The 19,973-nt window shown below is 41.7% G+C and overlaps 1 protein-coding gene across 3 annotated transcripts in view; it reads left to right on the plus strand.

Moving 5' to 3' along the window:
- Nucleotides 1-978: 978 nt before the first annotated feature.
- The window catches only part of acsl6 (acyl-CoA synthetase long chain family member 6), a gene marked incomplete at its 5' end in the record, with an annotated part of 29,713 nt that continues 10,718 nt past the window's right edge, over nt 979-19,973 (plus strand). Inside the window, 9 exons of one of the 3 annotated variants that reach the window (XM_080508918.1) lie at nt 979-1,024; nt 12,897-13,117; nt 14,418-14,532; nt 15,967-16,031; nt 17,094-17,195; nt 17,326-17,425; nt 17,628-17,806; nt 18,898-18,930; nt 19,817-19,868. In XM_080508918.1, the coding sequence (XP_080365044.1) occupies nt 979-1,024; nt 12,897-13,117; nt 14,418-14,532; nt 15,967-16,031; nt 17,094-17,195; nt 17,326-17,425; nt 17,628-17,806; nt 18,898-18,930; nt 19,817-19,868 (913 nt within the window). The remainder of the gene's footprint in view (nt 1,025-12,896; nt 13,118-14,417; nt 14,533-15,966; nt 16,032-17,093; nt 17,196-17,325; nt 17,426-17,627; nt 17,807-18,897; nt 18,931-19,816; nt 19,869-19,973) is intronic. The other 2 variants (XM_080508919.1, XM_080508920.1) reach the window with 2 other exon arrangements.

Consider the following 19,973-nt stretch of genomic DNA (forward strand, 5'->3'; position numbering starts at 1 on the left):
GGAATAAAAAAAATAAAAAAACACGACAATATAACATGCAATGTATACACATGGATGTTTATAATCGCAGTTTGCTGATTTTAAAAGCAATGAGTGATTGTTCTAGTAGAGCATGCTGGTCTCTCTTTGTCAGCCTCTCTCAAGGTTACTCCAGTTCACTGGGAGTGTCTTCCTGCGTCACGTGACCGTGATGCGAAGTTACTCTGTGTCAAAGCGCCGCTCTGCTGCGGGGATGGCGTGATGTGCCCAACAAATTGACCTATCTATTTAATCAATTATCAACAAATCAGAATAATATACCCTCCCAAGAAAAAAAAAAAAAAAAAAAAAAACATTATCGAGGTGTCACTTTGAAAGCATGTAGCATTTGCAGAAAAATAAAGCGCTTTTACGCACCATCTATATGGATTTCAATTACCGCTTTGGAAGACGGCGCGTTGTTTTTGTAAGAAATATCAAACGTAAGCGAGGAGGTGTTTTACAAATTGAGAATAGATAAGGTTTGTTGTTTTTTTGTTTTTTTGCCAATAACCTTGGCGTCGATGAGATCTGTCCGACCGACAAGCGCCTTAAATCCAGCAGGGTTGTCTGTCTGCCGTGGCGCAGCGGCCAACTGGGTGAAGGTGGAGAACCCCGTCAGGAGGAGAAGGATGCTGCACTGAGGCTGCCCGGGGGTTTGTTTCCTCTCTCAACACGCTGCGTTTGTACAGGCGAATTCTACACAATTGAAACCCGCTGGACGCCGGCTCTCTTCTGCTCCCCCCACTGTGGTCCGTCTCATATATTGTCGTGGCCCCCCCCCCCCTCCCCTCCCGCCTCACCACCTCCTCCTCTCCCTCCCTCCCTCCTTAATCTCCCCAGATTGTCGGCGACTTGCTGCAGTCGATTGCTGCGGGTTTTTTTTTTTTTTTTTTTTCCTCCTTCTTCCCCTTTTGAGCCGCTCCTGCAACCGGGACAAGCTGACTCAATGAGAAAGACATGCTCGCATTCGTGTTGGTTTCTGGCTCGCTCTGGATCATATTAGGTGAGTTTGTTTCGCTTTTGGAGTGACAAGTGCGCGCGTTTTAGTCATTAATTTTCTCTGCGGCTCCGGCGTTGGCTTGGGCTGGGGCCAGGGACGATGCACCTGTCTCACAGAGGGGCTGAGGCACATTGTGTCTCATTCACACGCCGGCTTTTTCCTTTTCCAAACGATGCGATCTTTCTGCATTGTATATACATATTGAAAAATAATAAAATAAAATCCTGTCTGTTCAGTTTAATCACGAATATCTGCTGCATCAGCCTGCACACGAATTACGCCGGTGACATTTTGGATTTTTCTCACCCTACACGTGCAGGCCTATGCAACGTTAGTGCAAAAATCTTATTATGTCATCCTGTATTCTAACCTCAATTCATTTATATGCGAGGACGAGATTAATGGAGCATCATATGCGGATGTTTGGACGCAACCTTTAACAAGATATGCGTTTGGGTGGATAAGCGCTGTCATGCGGCTTGGATGCTTGTTCTCGGATAGGGATGGTTTCATTTATCGCACACATAGTGTGTTTCTCATTGAATTTCCACCTTTTGGAAAATACACTGGCGCCATTATGAGATAAAGGCGTGCATTTCAGGCAGGCCAGCTGCTAAGGTCGTGTGACATTGTGCGTAAAAACCGGAGACACGTCATTTAAAACTCTCGCATCTGCCCACACCCTTTTTTATATGTATATATTTTTTCACAAAACTGGTTATGATCGGCATGATTCTACTTAAAAGAAAATCCTCCTGCTGCACTTATATGTGAAATTGCACATGTCAGTTTACCAAGAAGCCGGTTGTGAAAGTCAGCATTTTGACTGTGATGCGTCCTCCGCCATGTCTCAGTGATGGAGGAGGAGGAGGAGGGGATGAGGAGGATGAGAGAGGATGACGCGCGTCAAAAGGCCACAGCTGATTGGACGGAGCTGTCCAGGAGCGATGGGTGCTGAAAATCCTGCGGCCTACCGGCAAAATATACAGCACGGCATGCTTCACTTAAACCGACACCACCCCCACCCCTGCTTCACAGAGCGCGTTTTAGACCGATGGTTGACCTCCAAGCCTGAATTTTTAAATATAATCCTCATAAAGCTGTGTTTGTGTTGAAGATGCCCAAGGCACAGCATTGAGTGGGTGATTTTTCCCCCCCACAACCATCCCATGGATAATGCAGGCAGGCTAAGTTTTACTGTCCAGTAGGCTCGTTTTATCAATTCATCCCTCCACCAATCAGTTGGACTGCAGCTGCCTTGCTTCCTTGTTTGTGACATTCAAAACCAAGCTGCTGGCATTTTGCCCGCTGCATTAATATTAAAATGAACTGTTACAGGTTTGCAGGTGCTGTGTATTCACTGACAGCCAGTTAGACCCATGGCACAGAGTGTTTTTAGTTTTTTTTTTTAGCTCATTTTAAAGCCAAGTGAATTGTTTCATTGAGAGTGTTGAAAGTGAAGTTAAAAAAAAGAGAGAGACATGACACCTTTCACCTGTCATCACATCCTGACACCCTGCTGCTCCTCCATATGAATAATTCATTTGAATCACCATCTACTGCAGGCCTACACAGCGTGTAAGCCTATTCTTTTTCCTCCCTTAATATTTAATTAAAAGAATGGCGGTGGTTCTATCTCATCATGGAACGCCAGTAACCGACAACATAACACATGTTTCAAGCCTAACCAAGTAATGTAGACTCGTGATTAATGACTCAAAGTGTGACGTGAAAAGGTTGTGGAGTCAAGTGGAGTCTAATTAATTTACCTGTCATCATTTTGTCAATGTGTCAGACTCAACATTAAGGCTTAAGTCAGGTGTGCTTTTCTGTCTGATAAATGTCTCTTATTGAGCTCATGAGCTACGTTTCTGCTATAGTAACAGTCATTTCTTTGCATTTTAGTAACAGTCATGGTGGTCAATGTAATATATACATTAAAACCACAGCATCGTAAAGCCTAAATCCCAGATATGATCAATAATATTAGCCAGTGCGGGTGCTCTCATAGCCGCATGGCTGCTCTCTGTCTGAGTGGATTATTGCTGTTTAAGCGTTCTGCACAACATTTTCCACATATTGTTGGATTGCAGTAATGGCCTGGCCTAAGGGGCTGATCCAGGTCGGTCCATCTTCACTTACTGCTCTTACTGTATGTCTTTGCAGTAATATCCAAGGTTGTCTTTGTTTAGCTGAATAGAATGGAAGAGAAATTCTTCAAAGAAGACCCATAAAAATATTTCCAGTGCCCCAAAGCTAGCCCAACCCTTCCAATCGAGCTGTAAAATCCACCCCCCCTCCCCACTTTGATAGTCAAATCAACCGGTTTGAGAGTTGTATTAAATGTGCAAACACAACGAGTGCCTGCGTTTATTTGCATGCATGCACCTAGAAATGTGTGTTTGTACTGCCCGTCACTATAGCAGCACGTTTGTCTCATTTTCATGTCGGGAAGCAAGAGATGAGTGTGCACGTTGAGGTAGAAGGAGACTGCCGGAGAGAAAGAGAGAGCGAGAGAGTGATGTAGGGAGGGGCGGGTGGGTGTGGTGGGAGAGTGAGTCAAGCAGAGGGTGGTGTGATACGGAAGCCAGCAAGGCTCAAACTAGACCAAAGCGCGTCTCGCTGCTCTCCCCTTGCTTGCCTCAGCTTAATCTGTCCGGTGGCGGTTGGAAGGTAATCGCTCGTTTGCACAGGGTGATGTGATATCCGCCTGGTGCCCCCCTGATACACACACACACACACACACATACACACGCACACGTCTAAACAGACACACATCACACCTCTCCGGCTGACTGGCTTCCTCCGACGCCTTTGTAAGTTCTGCTTCATAGACCACAGCTGCTTTCCCTCTCATGCCGTGCAATTTTGGTTTAAATCTCCCTGCAATGGAGTCATAGTGTAGATCTTCTGCTTTGCAATAATTTCTTTTAGTTCTTTTGTTTTCTCTTATCAGTCAGTGGTATTTCATTTTGTGGGCTATCCATCCCCTGTGCACCTTTATGCTCCAGGTTTTAGTCTCATCTGCTCCTCTTGAATGAATGATGATGGCCATTACCCACTGTGCTGCTTAAAAAGCAAGGGGTGAAATGGCTTTTCTCCATGCAGGAGGCTATTATGTGCACAATTGCCCCTGAGTCACAGTGACAGGGAAAAAAAAGTTGTGGTTTCAGTGAGGGAAGGAGAGAGGGGGGTGGGTGGGTTTTATTTGGAGGAATGGTAGTGAAAGATAGGGGAAGGAGCTGAGGCCATGCAAGCAGCGTTGATGGTTTAAAAAAAAAAAACAAAGAGTAAAAAAGACGATTCCATGCGCTGATGCGAATAAAGCTACCAAACAGAATGAGAAATAAAGATTAAGAGAAAGTTGAACAGCGGTCTTTAAATAGAGTGCCATAGTGAGGTTACTGTTGGTCATCTGCCTCTGTGCTAATAGGCTGTAATCTCCCCACGCTGGACTCTAATCATTGGTGACGGGCCTCGGATGGGCTGATGGGGCGGGACTTAAGGGCGAAGGGTTGTGTTTCCTCCACGTTAAGCCTCAGAGGTCACAGGAAGTCTAGTCGGCCCACTCGCAGGCTCTCAGCCTCAAGCTGCAGCAAACTCAAAGTAGGTGGAAACTTCCTTAAAAAGGAAGTCAAAGATCTCCCTCTGGTACAGGCGACATGAATCAGGGGTTCTCTAGATTCAAATCAGACTGTTTGGATAGTTTGACTCATTTTTATTTTTATAATGGGCTTAAAAAAGCCCTCCTTTCCAAGTGATGCAGTCACATTAAACAATGTGTTTTTTTATTTCATCCAACCATTTACAAGTTCCTCGGGAAGCAGGTATTTAGACAAGACAAGATGATTTTATCCATTTTGTGTGCGAATCCTCCATAGTTAAAGCAAAACCATAGTCATGGAGGGATCACAGATTCAGCCGTGATCATTGTTGAGCTCCAGCCGCTCGCCACAAGCCGGGCTGAAAAAAAAAAAATAAAAAAAAATCACATGCTTATTTGTGTTAACCCAGCTGTTCATGCACAGTATGTGCACTAAATGTTTTGTAACAGATATGACACTGCCTGTATTATGTTCCCTCAGTACTGTATGTGACTCTGCACATCTGTCAGGCCTTCCAGCCGAGTGTATGTCTGCTGGTGTTCTCTCTAAGTGAAGCACAATTTATGTAATTTAAAAAAAACACAACCATAGTTTTTTTTGTTATTTGTATACTTTGAATTTTACAAATATCAATTCTTCAATATGACTCCATTTACACAAGAGTTCAGCTTTAGCTGATCGGCTACATTTCAAACCTTAACAGATTATATATATATATATATATTCTCATATATTTGCATATTCTCAATGTGTGTGAGAGAGTGTATGACCGTCTGTCAGCCTGCTCTCGTCGATCGTCGGGTGGGATCTGCCAAGTTGGATCAAGCAGCACTCTGCATGAATGTAGCTGGATAAAAAGATAGCAGTAAATACTTATTACATGCACACATTAGTGTTACCAGCACAGTTCTCATGTAAATTAATCATTGTGTTGAGCAAGTGAGCTTTCCTGTTGCAGCTGGCTCTCACACAGTACAATATCCAGCTTGAAAACAGTTCAACTATCTCCATTTGGCAGGTATTAAAAATAAGCTTAATTATTTTTAGCACATCACCTACAGTCAACCGTTATTACCACTTTGTGCTCTCAAGCTGGTCCCGGACCTTCAAAATGTGCCCAAGAGAACAGGCGAAACTGCAAGTTTCCATGTATCAGCATTGTTTCGACCTTGATTTCAAACCTCCCCACACTTCCACAGATTCATTTTTAAGGTCCAGCAGCCAGCGGCTTGAACTGCAGCAACAGTGAGTGCAACTTCCACGTGCTCTCTCTGTGCCACAATGCGTTCCTTATAGAACAAATTAAAACAGAGGGGCCTTTGAGTGCACGCATGCGATGAAGGTCATGGCGGTTTTGCAAACGGGGACGATGCCGACCTGCTGTTCTTCTGACGCACCAGCTGAAGCAACAATCTTTGTCGGCGACTCAAAGTGTGTGTGTGTACGTGTCTCTGGGGTGAGCTATTGAGCAGGATAATGAGACAGACAAGCAGGTTAATAGAAAAAGCATCAGTATCAGTTTTTTAAAAATTATTATTATTATGTTGGATTCTTCCTAAATGAATGAAACAAAGGCATGACATTATATTCAGTGTTGATCAGTCTGCCTTCTAAACTCTTCTATTTGATCTAAATAAGGGTTGCAGGAGCTCAGCTGAACACATCGTTCACAGGTTGCCAGTCCATTACAAGGCGAACCCAGAGGGACAGCCAACCGCAAACGCACACATTAACACTTGCGGGCAATTTGGAGTCACTAGTTTAGCTTAAACCAGTTTTGTCAAACTTGTTTTATCTCAGCTGCCACATACACAGCAATTTCATTTCCTTGAGTGGGCCAAGGTGAAAAATCTTAAAATTTCAACTTTAAAGTTTTTTGTTGTTGTTGTTGTTGCGCAGAATATATGTGATAATAATGTCAAAGTTTTCACAAAGCCAAACAATTACAAGAAGATAACGTGAAGCTCATGTTAATTTAGTTCTGGTGTAAAATACAGTGATACAGTGAAAAACATGTCCTATAGCTTGGTAATATGGGTGTTTTTACAAACCCTGCCCTCACAGCGTGGCTCTGGGACTAATGCTAGTTTGCTATCATTCATGGAAGCATTACCATTAACATTTTACGGGTCTTACTGTTGTGTTGTGTCTGGTACTGTTGAGGAATCTGTTTTAAAAAGTAATCTGTTTCTTTCGAATTTTGGCGGTCTTCATTGGAACCTCACAACATTGAAATTCCACACAGACTCGATCAGATATTGTACAGAGAAATTACCTGAAGAGAAATAATCTGGCAATGATTACTTTCTTTTATGGTATACTTCATTTAAAAAAAAAAAAACCCCCAAAAAACCTGTTCTCCCTCCAACCTTACATTTAAACATGCTCTGCCTTGCTGATACAAATGTTCTGTATGGCACACTTGTATCCCAGCATCATGTAATGTGTGTTTCTACAGAGTTTCACGTGATCGATCTGCCGTCGTTGTCGATCGTTGGCCTGTGTTTCTTCCATTGTGTACTTCACGTTGTGTTGATTGATTTCCCATCCTGAAAGTGTACACCTGTGTCTCTTTGTCTTTTCCCTGCCCCGTGTGTTTTGAAGTCACGGCCTTACCTGTATTTGTTGCCAGACCGTCTTCGTCTCTGGAGTCAAGCGTTCCAGCAGTACCTCCTTGTGAGTTCAATTTTTTTTTTTTTTTGGTATGATCATTGCTCGTCAACGGTATTTTTTGAATTCACCCTGCTCCCTCTGCACCTCTTGCCCGTTTGACTGCATCAAACATGCCTGCATGTGACGGACCATGAGCAGATGGTGCTGAAGAAAAACGTCTCACTTGCCATGTGATTGCATACATTTTCTGTGAGCTGTGAAAGATGAAATCTTAGTAAATCTTCATGCGGGTGCTAAGCCCCCTGGACTTCTGATTATACTAAATATACAGATTCTCTGCTCCATTTTGTTCGTGTTTTAAGAAAGAAACAGTTTCAATTCTTTTTCTAAGAGAAGGAAAAAGCGCAAGAAATAAAGTGACTGTGGAGACGTCCGCATCTGTCCTAAAGACCTCAGGAGAGAAGCAGTACAGCTTGATGGTAGGAAGATGTGATGATGTCGGCACGATGGGTCTGCACTTGAGCATCTGTGGGTTTGTTTCACCTTGCAGGCTCATGCAGGTGCAGAGAGCCGAAAGTGGATTGTTTGCAGACGTTCCCTCATCTCACCCCTCTTTGATAATAGACTGACAAAATGTTGCGTGGAACATCACTTTGCAGAGCTGAGAAATAAAAACGGAGCAGTCATTGTGAGGCGACATCTCACTTTACATCCCATGCATATTTATAGATCAACAGGATACTTTCAAGCAACTTCACAGAAGAGGGTAACAACAAATACCATCAGTGCAGCTGTGTCAATCCAACAGCTTTCTTCCGTCAACCCAGTGCATCAGCTGTAATTTGACCCTGTTTCTTCTGCAGGTGCATAATTGCAATGAACTGAGTGATACAGTAAATTAGTTTTCTTCTCAGTCAATCCCACTATTTATAATAGTTCAAGATATTAGCTTTGCAGTTTAATGCAAATCCCTTCACTGTATAAAAAGTGTGTGAGCCAACAGAATGTAGCAAATTGTTTATTGACAAATAATGTTTATAGTATAGTCTATAGCAGGGGTAGGGAACCCTGGTCCTCGAGAGCCATAGTCCTGCACATTTTGCATGTCTCCCTGTTTCAACACAGCTGATTGCAATGAGCAGCTCGTTGTCTGGCTTTGTGCTGAACCTGGCGATGAACCATCAGGACGTTCAGTGGAGGGAGACGTGGAAAACGTGCAGGACTATGGCTCTCGAGGACCAGGGTTCCCTACCCCTGGTCTTTACAGTATATAGTCAATAATCTATTCTATTGTATATAGTCTCCTCATTAAGCGGATAAAGGATGATATTTAATTTCCTCCCCATGACTAACACTATCACCGTCACTGCACCTGCCCCCAGGATTCCCTGCTCCATCCACTCTTCAGTTGTCTGCAGGTTGCGGTGGAGTGTGCACATGTGTGTCTGTATCCGCGCACACCGGTGCTTGTATAAGCAGCGGTGCTCCGTCTGCAGCCTCCGCTATTCCAGCCCTCTGCACAGTGGTGTCAGTGGGTTATGGAGTCGGTCTATATTTAGAGCTGGTTGAGTGCTGTTCCCCCTCGCCGCTGCCTCTCTTTCCAAACACCGACTAACCCACGGCAGCTCAGTCGCCTCTGCAGCCGGGCCGCATTTCCCATCGGACACAAAACAAAACTTGTAGGTTAATGATTCAGTTGGCTAAACATCGAATATGTGGAGTGAAATGATGAGATTAGTCCAATATGCATGCAAACAGATTGATAAAGCAAGTAAAGTACGGTCTACCAGGGCTGCCCTTAATCAGTGATAGAGTACTTATGACCTTGAATTTGCTCACATTGAATTTTAGATTCATAGTGTCTGCGTACAGAGCGCGTTGATTCTCTCTATTGACGTGAGGATGATGATGTCCCTGTTTGTTTACTGGCTGATGTTTTGCTATTGATCTTCCTGTTTGGATACGTCAACAATAGCGAGGAAAGGGAAACAGAGTAATGTGGAAAATATAGGGAATGAAGTAAAGGAAAAAAATGACTTGTTCTGCTCTGTGTGGACAAATACAAGCCAACTAAATATAGGTTGACTATTATTTAAAGCTAAAATCTGTATTTTAAAAAAAATAGTTTTAACATGGTTTTTAAATTAATTTGCAAAAAATTTATTAAATTGATTACAGATTAATACATTTTTCTAAAAATAAATGTATAGTATAAGCCTTCACTTATTTATTATGTGGTTTTTTTTGTAGGCACATCAGGATGCTAATGGGTTTAATATTACAGTCAAGTACTGAGTTGACGTTGCAGATTGTACATTTCAGGAAAAGCAGACATAACAAGTCTGGGTTTGTTCATGTGGGGATTTGTGAACAGTTTTATCTTGTGATCCAATTGAAATGAAGAAAATACATGCTGTTTTTTTGAGTACTCAGCATTGAGCATTTTGTCATTTTTGAATTTGTTTTTAACAGCAATTCCAAAAGGCATACTTGCAACATTATACTGAAAAGGAGTAAATACGTGGCTCATTAAATACAGGATATAATGTTAAACAGTCTTTTCCGTCGTCACATGAGGTTTCCTGTTTGAGAAGCGGCATGGGAGCGGCATCTCAGTTATTTGGGACACATCATCAGTATTTTACCTTTGAATCAGGGGTGTTTCAGCTTTTTTAAACACTGGACACCCTCATCAAAGCTGGTCAGCTCCAGGGTGATCAAGGCTGAGCTTGCATCCCATTCTCAATCATGGTGGTCGTCTGGTTATTTCAATGGCGCAACGCACCGGTCATCCTTAACTGTTACCAACTCCCTCCTGTCTGCAGCTTTGGGCCACTTCACACTTTGATCCTCCACTAGTATTTCTGTGCTTGTACCAACCTTTTTCAGTGACATGGGTGCTGATGTTCTGCGAAATGTGGGTTTTGTCCCGTCGCTGTGCTTCTATCGACTGACTTGACTGGTTGCTTTGTTTAACAATGAGGTCACGGAGGAGTCTTGGTGTTTAGGTCATGGTACTGTTTCTACACACATCACAGGGAAGCTGTGGGTTTTTGGTTAAAGGTGACAGTTTCTGTCTGAACTGAAACTCCAGCGGTTTTTAGGAAAGCAGAATCTGGGAAATCACTTTGGAGCCGTTGTTGGTTTTCCGCAGTGGACCTGAGTCATAGTAGTGATGACAAATAGTTTGTATAACCACCTGAAAGTGTGATGTTGTTTATAAGTTGTGCTTTACAAGAGGGATGTTTGTGTGTCAAGTATGTTACAGTGCAGTGACAACTTCTGCCCTCTGGGAAAAGACACTCAAAGACATTATAGTATTTGTGATTTCTTTGTTAAAGAAGACAATCTTTCTGACCACTCAGAATGTACTGAAGAATTCTTCAGATGTGTTTAATAACATTTTTCCCCCCACATACTGTATGCAGTACTGTGGAATAAGATACTTTTAAACATACAAACACGCATCTTTAGGATCTGCTGCTCACTCTACTGGGATTTAAAAGCACCCAAATGAGAACTTTTTTTTTTTTTCAATCTATACAAAGTAACCTTTCATTTCAATACAGTTGTGGTATAGAGTTAGCATTTACTCTATTGAGTACATTTTGTTTTCAGGTACTTAAGTACATAATTCGACATAGTTAAAGTGTGTGTTTGTATAAGTTACTAAATAATTTAAACAGGAAATCAAAATGCATGGACAAAACGCACAATATAGAAACTCCACACAGAACATTTCCAAACTTTATATTATTATTATTATTATTATTATTATTAAGACATTTGTTATGCCACTTCCAGACAATGATATTCAATAGGAGAGAGCTCAGTTGTTGTTTTTTAACAGTGTTACTGTGGTACAGAAGTCATTGTGTGACTGTGTGTCTCTCTATGTTGGACTGGTGAGGCGTCCAGGGTGGACCCTGCTTTCACTCGCTCAGCTGGGATCTGCTCAAACACCTTACATGAAGCTGCACCAGATGAAAAATACTGTGTTTGTCTATATCTGAGAATGTAATGCAGACATGCTCACATTTGATGAGCAAATGAATGCAAGAAACCTGTAACATTTTGGAACCTCTGAACTATGGTAACCCTGAGAAAGAGGCTGCTTCTCTTTTAATAGGACGTCTTTAAAGTCACACTTGTGACATTCGAGCTCACAAGTGCCCACAAATTTGAGCCGCCATTTCGTAAAATAGTAAAAACTGTCAACCTAAAAGAGCAGGCGAATAAGGGCGTTAAGGTTCCCACGGCCTATGATATTTATAGTTATCGGTTTCGCCATCAGTCTGTTGCTGCACATGTTCGTGAGACAGAGAAGAAGTGTGACTGAAAACAGACAGGAAGGGATTCTGATTGGCTGTGAGCTGCAGCAGTGCCCCGACTGTACACTCTGCATTTGATCAGGTGGTCTTGTCTGTGACTCACGTCCCAGGGGAAGGAAGGAAACCCTCAAGTCAGCACAGCCGCCAGCCTCCCCCTCAGCTGAATTATGCATTTCACAGTGTGTGTGTGTGTGTGTGTTTGCGAGGAAGCAGAGCCTTAATGAGCACCATACATGCTATCTACTATTCAGGCATATCACATATCAGCCCTGTAGTATAGATACATGTGCCCCATCTGCTTTCAAAGTAAAAAGGAGGAATTCAGGGGAGGAAACCCATCAATCAACCTTTTTGTAAGCGTGAGTGGTTGAGTGGTTAGGTCAAAGATGCTAATAAAAAACTGTGTTATCAGTGTGTTACAGGACAGACAAAAATTACCCTGAGAAATATGTAGCTTCCTGTAGTTTCCTGTCGGGTTTAAATAAATGGTGTCTATAGCCTCAATCACATATGTGAAGTTGATGGCTCCCCTTCAATACCACTTCCTGGACAACAGTTTATTTTCAGTCCCTCCAAAATGTCAGAAAACAGTGACAGCCATCAGTGTTCTCACACGTTTTACCACACATGAAGTCTCAAGAGAGTCACTCACTTGATCTGTGACTCAGTGTTGTTTTCATAGTATTCCCTAGGCTTGTGCAGGGTTTTTTTTTTTGCAATTTGCTTTTTTTCACCACCTCTTAATGTCTTTGCACCTGACTAAAACCTTTCATTTGAAAATGTGAAACAGTGGCATGACAACATATGCAAAATGCATCTAATAAGTCATCTTTTTGAAAAATGACACTCTATACTGTAGAATGACTCAAGTTGGCCGTCTGAAACACATTCAACAGAGGTAGATTTAGTGATATATGTTTAATTTTGAAAAGTTTTAACTGTGGAACTGAAAGAAACAACACTTTTTTTTAATAGTGGCTGTGGACAGATTGGCACATTTTCACATCATTCATTTTATGCTAACGACTGCAGTCTTGTGCCAGTTGCAGGTCGTGGGTTAGATCAGTTTCATTCTCTATTCTCTTTTTTGTTGGTCTGTAAAACCCATACGCCTTTACCACAGCTGCATTTTCACAGCTTTTCACATAATGGTAAAAAATATAGCAACAAACATGTTTGTTATACTGTACTCACTATATTCTCTTATGATAACCCAGTTCTGAAAAAAAAACGAGTTTTGCTACCAAACCAAAAATACATTACATTTTTCACTTAGGAAAAGTTTTCTGGAAACCATAATGTGACTGAACGTCCCTCTTCTTGCAGAGCTCAGTTCCACCCTGATGGAGAAGATGCAGGCCCAGGAGATGATGAGTGGCCTGAGGATACCAGAGATCAACGATCTTGGACAGTTGTTCCGCTCGCTGCCCACTTCCACACTGGTGGGCATCGGCGCTCTGACCGCCGTGCTGGCCTACTGGTTGGCCACCAGGCCCCGTCCCATCAAGCCCCCCTGCAGCCTGCAGCACCAGTCTGAGGAGGTGCCGGTAAGACTTGCGCATACACAGATGCATAGATGTGTTCAGATCATATGTCACACGGGTCGCAATCATGAAGTACAACAGCACCAAACAAATCCACATCTACAAAAAAAAAAAAAGAATCTTCTGAATAAATCTATTCGAGGTTTAATAGCGGGTGAGGAAGTGTGAGTCAACAAAGACAGAGACATTGTAGTTATGGAGTGCTTAAATTTGCTTAAAAAAATATGCACTTTTGTTTTGTTAAGCCATCAGCTTGAATAAGTGTGTGAAAAAGCCAATATGAGACACATTCACCAATCCTCAATCCACCTCTGAGTAATTTCACAGTTGCCAATTAATCCTCAAATGCATCTTTTTGATCAGTACACATTAAATGCACATTAAAGATGGGAACTGGCCAAACAGCATCATCGTCATTGAGGAAATACAAGAGGGCGGAATAAAAACTGAAAGTGGTCAATGATTTTAGAGCAGAAAAATTGATTCTGCTTTTAGTCACAGAACCACGTGTTCTGTTTGTTTCTCCCACATTTACTGTTTTTACAACTTATTAATAGTGTCTTGTTGTGTAAATCCAAACCTGTTTTGAGAAGTTGTGTGTGACGCTTGGCTTCGTGCCACCGTGGGCTGATTCACCTAACCACACACACACACACACACACCCACACACACACACACACACACTCAACAGGCCTCTTTCCAACAGGTGAAGGTGACGCCATGTGAGTTCACCAGTAATTGTGAAACTCATTTGAAAAGGGTTTTTTTTTTTTTGTGGCTTTGAGGTTTTGTATATCTTTTCGGTAACCTGAGAAGATTTCCGAGGAGGAGACAATACAAACAGCAGGTGCAAAGTGCTTCTTCAACACACCATATTGTGTGTGTGTGTGTGTGTGTGTGTGTGTGTGTGTGTGTGTGTGTGTGTGTGTGTGTGTGTGTGTGTGTGTGTGTGTGTGTGTGTGTGTGTGTGTGTGTGTGTGTGTGTGTGTGTGTGTGTGTGTGTGTGCGTGTATGTGTTTTGACGGGACTATAACTCGCCAGATGTTCTATTATTCAGCCAGAATCGTTAATCTAAATGACTTGCCAGCTGTAATATCGTTATATGAAAAGAACAGGATAATCAACCAGAACACTCTTCATTACAGGAAGGATCCAAGAATTTTGTGAATTGAAAAAGGTTTATCATTTGACAAAGAGAAAAGTTCCTCATTCTGTCCTCTAACCCTCCAACTCCTTCATCAGTTACTTTTTATCCCGGAGCTGAACCACTCCAACACTTTTTCCCTGTTTCTCTCCGACTCAGCATGAAGACGGGGGTCGCAGGTCCATGATGGGAGACCCGTCCAAGTTGCTGGCTCATTACCATGACGACGCCAGGACCATGTACGAGGTCTTTCAGCGAGGCCTCCATATATCTGGTGGGTAGGATGCAAGGTGGGGGGAAAAAAAACGGCTAAAGTTTCTCCTCATTGAGTCTTAAAACACAACATGTCTATGTTTGGTTCTTCAAGCAGTTACAACCTTGGATTAATAAAGAATAATACAAGTAGATGTAGTAAAAAGATTGTATAAAATTTGAGCCTAAGCTACTCAATTTTACTGCTTTATTCCTACTTTACAGTTTTACTCAAATATATCCAATAACCATTTCTTTTTCTGTATTTCTCTATAGCCTTGATAGTACCACTCTGGGAAATATATAGTAGTGCAAAGTAGTGCAAAAATGGTGCTCTGAAATGTAAATGTAAATAAATAGTAGTCTTGTTAACTATCAAGTTAATACCACTTTTGTGTTTCATTGGCTCACATTTTAATGTAATTTCTAACCCTATCTTGCCATTAATTAAGAGGGAAATCAGTGTGGACATTTGGGAATATTTGAACTAAAATAAGCTCTTAAATGTAAACTGAAGTCAAAGTGAACCAGTATGTTTTGTAAACTTACCCAAGAACAATACAGCTTTATGGCTAAATAGAAAATGCCTTTAAACAGATGTTTATATGTGACTTCTGTTTAGAAAATCAACGTGCTGTTAATCTACGTCTCTATTAATGTGACTTTGCGGTCACGTGAGGATTGTAAACCATAAATGTCTCTTTATACAAACATGGCTGTCCTGAGAATCCAACTTAAGCACAGTAACGTCGTGATGCTGTTTATCACCTAAATGTGTTGTCTGACTAATGAAACTGTCATTGTCAGGCAGAGAAGCACAATCCAAACCTCCAAGCGAGGGGCCATGACCACACTTAGAATCACAACTCCTCCTGAATGTCAGTACGGTTTCCTCAATACACAGTGCAGGAGATGGCAGAGATCACGTGCAGTCTGATAATGCGGTGGTCTGACCGCGAAACCTCCAATTACATTCTCTGCTGCTGGATAGAAGAACGAGTCGTCTGGTTGCCAAGGCGATGGCCATCGTTGCCACTGGTAACACTGTCCGAAGTCACGACCAATGAGTTTTAAGATGAAGCGACTGAGTCACAATGCAGATTTTTCCACCTGATGTCACTCCAGCTGTACCCACCCGGGATCACACTCCGCTACAGAACACATTCCACGTCCTCAGTTCTATTAGCGACTAACAAGGTTCTTTTTTTCTTTTCAATGAGGTTTGAAAGTGACTCGTCAAAGATAAGAATGAGGCATAACTGCAAACTCTCAAAAGATCATTCCCTGGATAGCAATATGCAAATCGTCAATCTGATTTGAGTTGTTGCAGATTGTCTTAAAGAAATCATATATGGGCCTCATATGAACAAAAAGTTCTGGCCACGGTAGCGTGTCTAAAGTTTCCTTTTGGGTGTTTGAAGTTAACGAACGCTTTGCCTCCTTGTGGGTTCAACAGGTGACGGACCTTGTCTCGGCTCCCGGCTCCCAAACCAGCCTTACAAATGGCTGTCCTACAAAGAGGTCAGTGCCAATGTAGGGACTTCCTGGGCCTGTACTGTGAGGTGGGCCTGATACCTGCGGTATCTTTTAGCCATCGAGCTGCACTTACCCAGACATTCAGATAAGCTGTACTTATGAAGGTGGTTCTGGTTTTTCTGTGAGAGCAGTTACGTGGACTGGGAGAGCTCAGGCAAAGCTGCATGAGAAAAGAAATGATTATACTTACATAAAAAGCAGCTAAATATCACAAAATGAGGACATCTTCACTACAAAGACGTAAACCATTGGCCACACATTTCTTTATCCAACTTCCGTGTTGCCAGATTTTGCAGATTATTATAAATTGCTGTGCTGATGGGAAGGACACATTTTAAGCCTTTTTGGCGTTTTTTTAAATTTAACCTTTGTAGTTATACTATGTCAGTGTTTGTGGAAATAAATGAAGATACTTAAGTTTGACTGTAGCCGAAGGCAGGATACACGCTTGACAGGAAACATGAGATTTATTAGACAAGTGCTATAAAAATGTGTGAGTTTCACCACAGTCATTGGAAGCTTTAGTTTTGTTTCTCTGTTATTCCCAGACAAATCTAGACCTGTTGAAGGTGCCATTTACAGAGAGAACACGTCCTTTGTTAATTAACCATGTGTAATATTCCAAGTTGGGAAATATTGTGCAAGACTTCCACTGAAGTACGGAAATTTTGATCATGCTGATGCCACCGTCACCCTACGGCTTCAGTTCTTTTTTTAGCTTTTATTTTCCAATGTCTTTCTCAATCATGGGAGTTAAAGGGGGGAAAAAAAAAGGGGGGGGGGGGGGGTTATTGAGTGTTTCAAATAAGGTAGTTCACGTCACCCAGTGTTACAATTGTGCAAATTTGACTTGATCATATTTTATAGTGTAAATTTGGTGAAGGAATACAAGGACATTATGACCAATGTTTAACTAATATACTAGGGTGTCACTAAATTTTCCTAAAATATATCTAAAACCACATTTGAAATGAAATAGTATGGGCTGTTCGGGTACTTTTAGTGGCAGTTATGAGCTGAAAATGTCCCATTTCTTCCGCTCCACAGGTTACAGCCCGGGCAGAGCATCTGGGTTCGGGCCTCCTGCACCAGGGCTGCCAGCCCAACCCCAACCAGTTCATAGGAGTGTTCGCTCAGAACAGACCCGAGGTACCAGCTCTGTAGTTTCAATCATTCGCAGACATTTTCACGCAGAGATATTCTCTTTTCACACTAATATATCATTCACAGATTGTGACCTCCCCTTAACCCCTGAACTCTGTCTTGTGTGTGATTGTAGTGGATCATCTCAGAGCTCGCTTGCTACACCTACTCCATGGTGGTGGTTCCCCTTTATGACACACTAGGCCCCGACGCGATACGGTTCATCATTAACACTGGTAAGAAAACACGTCGGGCATTTTCAATGCTGCTCCAAATTGAAGAACACGACCTTTGATTACATGAAACTTTGAATATCTTAAACTCTTTCTCAGAGTCCCAAGGATCGAGAAAACTGACAGAGATTTTGTTGTCGTTATCCTTATTTTGCCGATGCTCACACAAGGGTGCGTGTGCTCTTGTGTGCGTGTGTGATTCCAGCGGATATCTCCACAGTCATCTGCGACAAAGCAGAGAAAGCTCAGGTGCTTTTGGAAAACGTGGAGCGGAAGGAGACGCCAGGCCTGAGGAGAATCCTCCTGATGGATGCCTTCGACCAGGCAGTGGTGGAGCACGGGAAGGGCTGCGGCGTCCACGTGCAGGCCTTGCAAGAAGTAGAGGTATGGAATACATGGAAAGAAAGTATGGCAAATTGGTTTAAAAAAAGAGAAAAAACCATTGTTACCCAAGCATATTTCAACTTTGTAGTATTGATTTATATTTTCCAAACTTCTGGATCGTTATCTTCTCTTGAATGTAAAATAGGTTTATTCATTTAAATCTTGTTTTTAGCTGACCTTTGCATGCCTATGGACTTTATTGCATACAGTGAACTCCTTGGTAACCTATTTCAGACTGATGACAGACATGGACTCCCACTTCAGTGCATTTATTGTGTCTGTGAAACTTTTATGCTGCTTGTATAAGAGGAGACAGTGCAACAGTGATGCCCCGCTCTGATAGCGTGGTGGCATTCTGGAGTCTGCTATAAACACACAAACTGAAACGCTCTGTCTGCCATAGTCTAAACAATGTGATGTTGAGATTTGGTCAGTCAAAAATAAGTCTCAAGCACAAAACTCTATGGGTTCATGATGGGTAAAATATGAACAACAATGCATGCCACAGTTAAATAGGACTAGCACGTGCTCTTGTGAACACAGAGAGAAATTTCACAGCTCTCTATTCGCTTTCCTGTAAGTGTTAATACTGCTGAACCGTCATGATGCATGCTCGTTAAACCAGTATTCAAATGTCATCTTGCTTGCTCTCTTAACATAAGTCTAAAGTATGCGCCATGGCGTTCTGCGCGAATTTCATTGAACAAAGGCGAGTTACCGAAAGCAAACACAAACAGGGACACCGTGACACATAGCAGTCATTTTTCTGTGATGGTTCGCTGTTATGAAAGGTGTTTGAACTCTGAAAAATACAGGCTCAGGTAGTTCACAGGAAAGAGAGCAGTTTTATTGAAGACCGTGACCCCAAAAACACAAAGATATTGTCAAGATTGAGCTCGAGCACTTTTGAGTAGTAGTGCAGAGTCATACATGTTCACCTTCAGGCCTGCTGAGTTGGATTAATAGGTCAGCGGGAGTCATGTAATAGTACGGGTTATACAATGGGTGGTTCAGTCAAAACATTTTGTGGTGATTTGTCCATATAGAAAAGTTTAATTGTAATAGTTTGTTTTTCATGCTGTTGCTTACAGGCTCTGGGCAGAGAGAACTACAGAAAACCCATAGTAAGTACAACAGTTTCAAGATTCTTCTAGAGTAAATGCTCAATACCACATATTTGAATTGTAACACAATTTTTAGACATGTACTTTTGTAGAAATTATATTACAACTGTCATGTAATTATGGTGCTCTAATATATAAATACTGTAAGTACAGTATAATTTGTCATCCAGAATGACATTTGGTTGATCATTATAACAATAATGTTTTCATTTACTTGCTTTAATATGCCCGAAATTATTGTGTTTACTCCATGATATTCTAATAGCAGGCAGGATATTGTGTATTTATTTTTTTTATTTTTTTATGACAAGATCATCAGTGTAAGATTTAAGTTTTTGATCAGGTGCCTCGCTAAACAGAGATAATTAAATAAAACTTGTAATAAGATAATCTGAGTGTGATTTGCCAGGGTTTAATGCAGCCCCACTTCTGTGACGGAGATAAAATCTCCCCTTCACGTTGATTAAAGCTACTTCACCGGCAAAAAAACATTATGTATCAAGGCCACGGCATGTTTTATGATAAAGTGTATCATGCTGAAGCAGAAGCAATCAATTAGTGGCAGCACTCGATTGAATTATGTTGAAATTATTTCACTTGGCTCAACTGTATAATTGAATTGAATGCATTGAACGTACACTCTCTATTCAATGTCAGCGAGGCAGTGACATAAATATAAAAATACTCTGATTACAAGAATTTGGTTACCCTGTAATAGCAGCATGAACAATAATATTAACAGAAAAAGGGCACAGATCCAATGACTAAAATACTTTGTAGTAATCTATGGTGACAATGTGTGTCGTTGCAGGATGATGTTGAATTCTTTGAAGACAAGTTGCATGTAATTGATTCCATTCTTTCTTTCTTTTTTGTTTAACCACAGCCACCAGCACCAGATGACTTATCTATTGTGTGTTTCACCAGTGGAACCACAGGTGAGAGTGTAAATATGATGTATGATTTGTTTGATGATGGAATGTCACCCACGCCTCCATCTGGGACGGCACAGGTGAATGTAAATAACACAAGGAATTAGGAAA

This window comes from Blennius ocellaris (genome assembly GCF_963422515.1).
Source record: "Blennius ocellaris genome assembly, chromosome: 14".
Lineage (NCBI taxonomy): Eukaryota > Metazoa > Chordata > Actinopteri > Blenniiformes > Blenniidae > Blennius > Blennius ocellaris.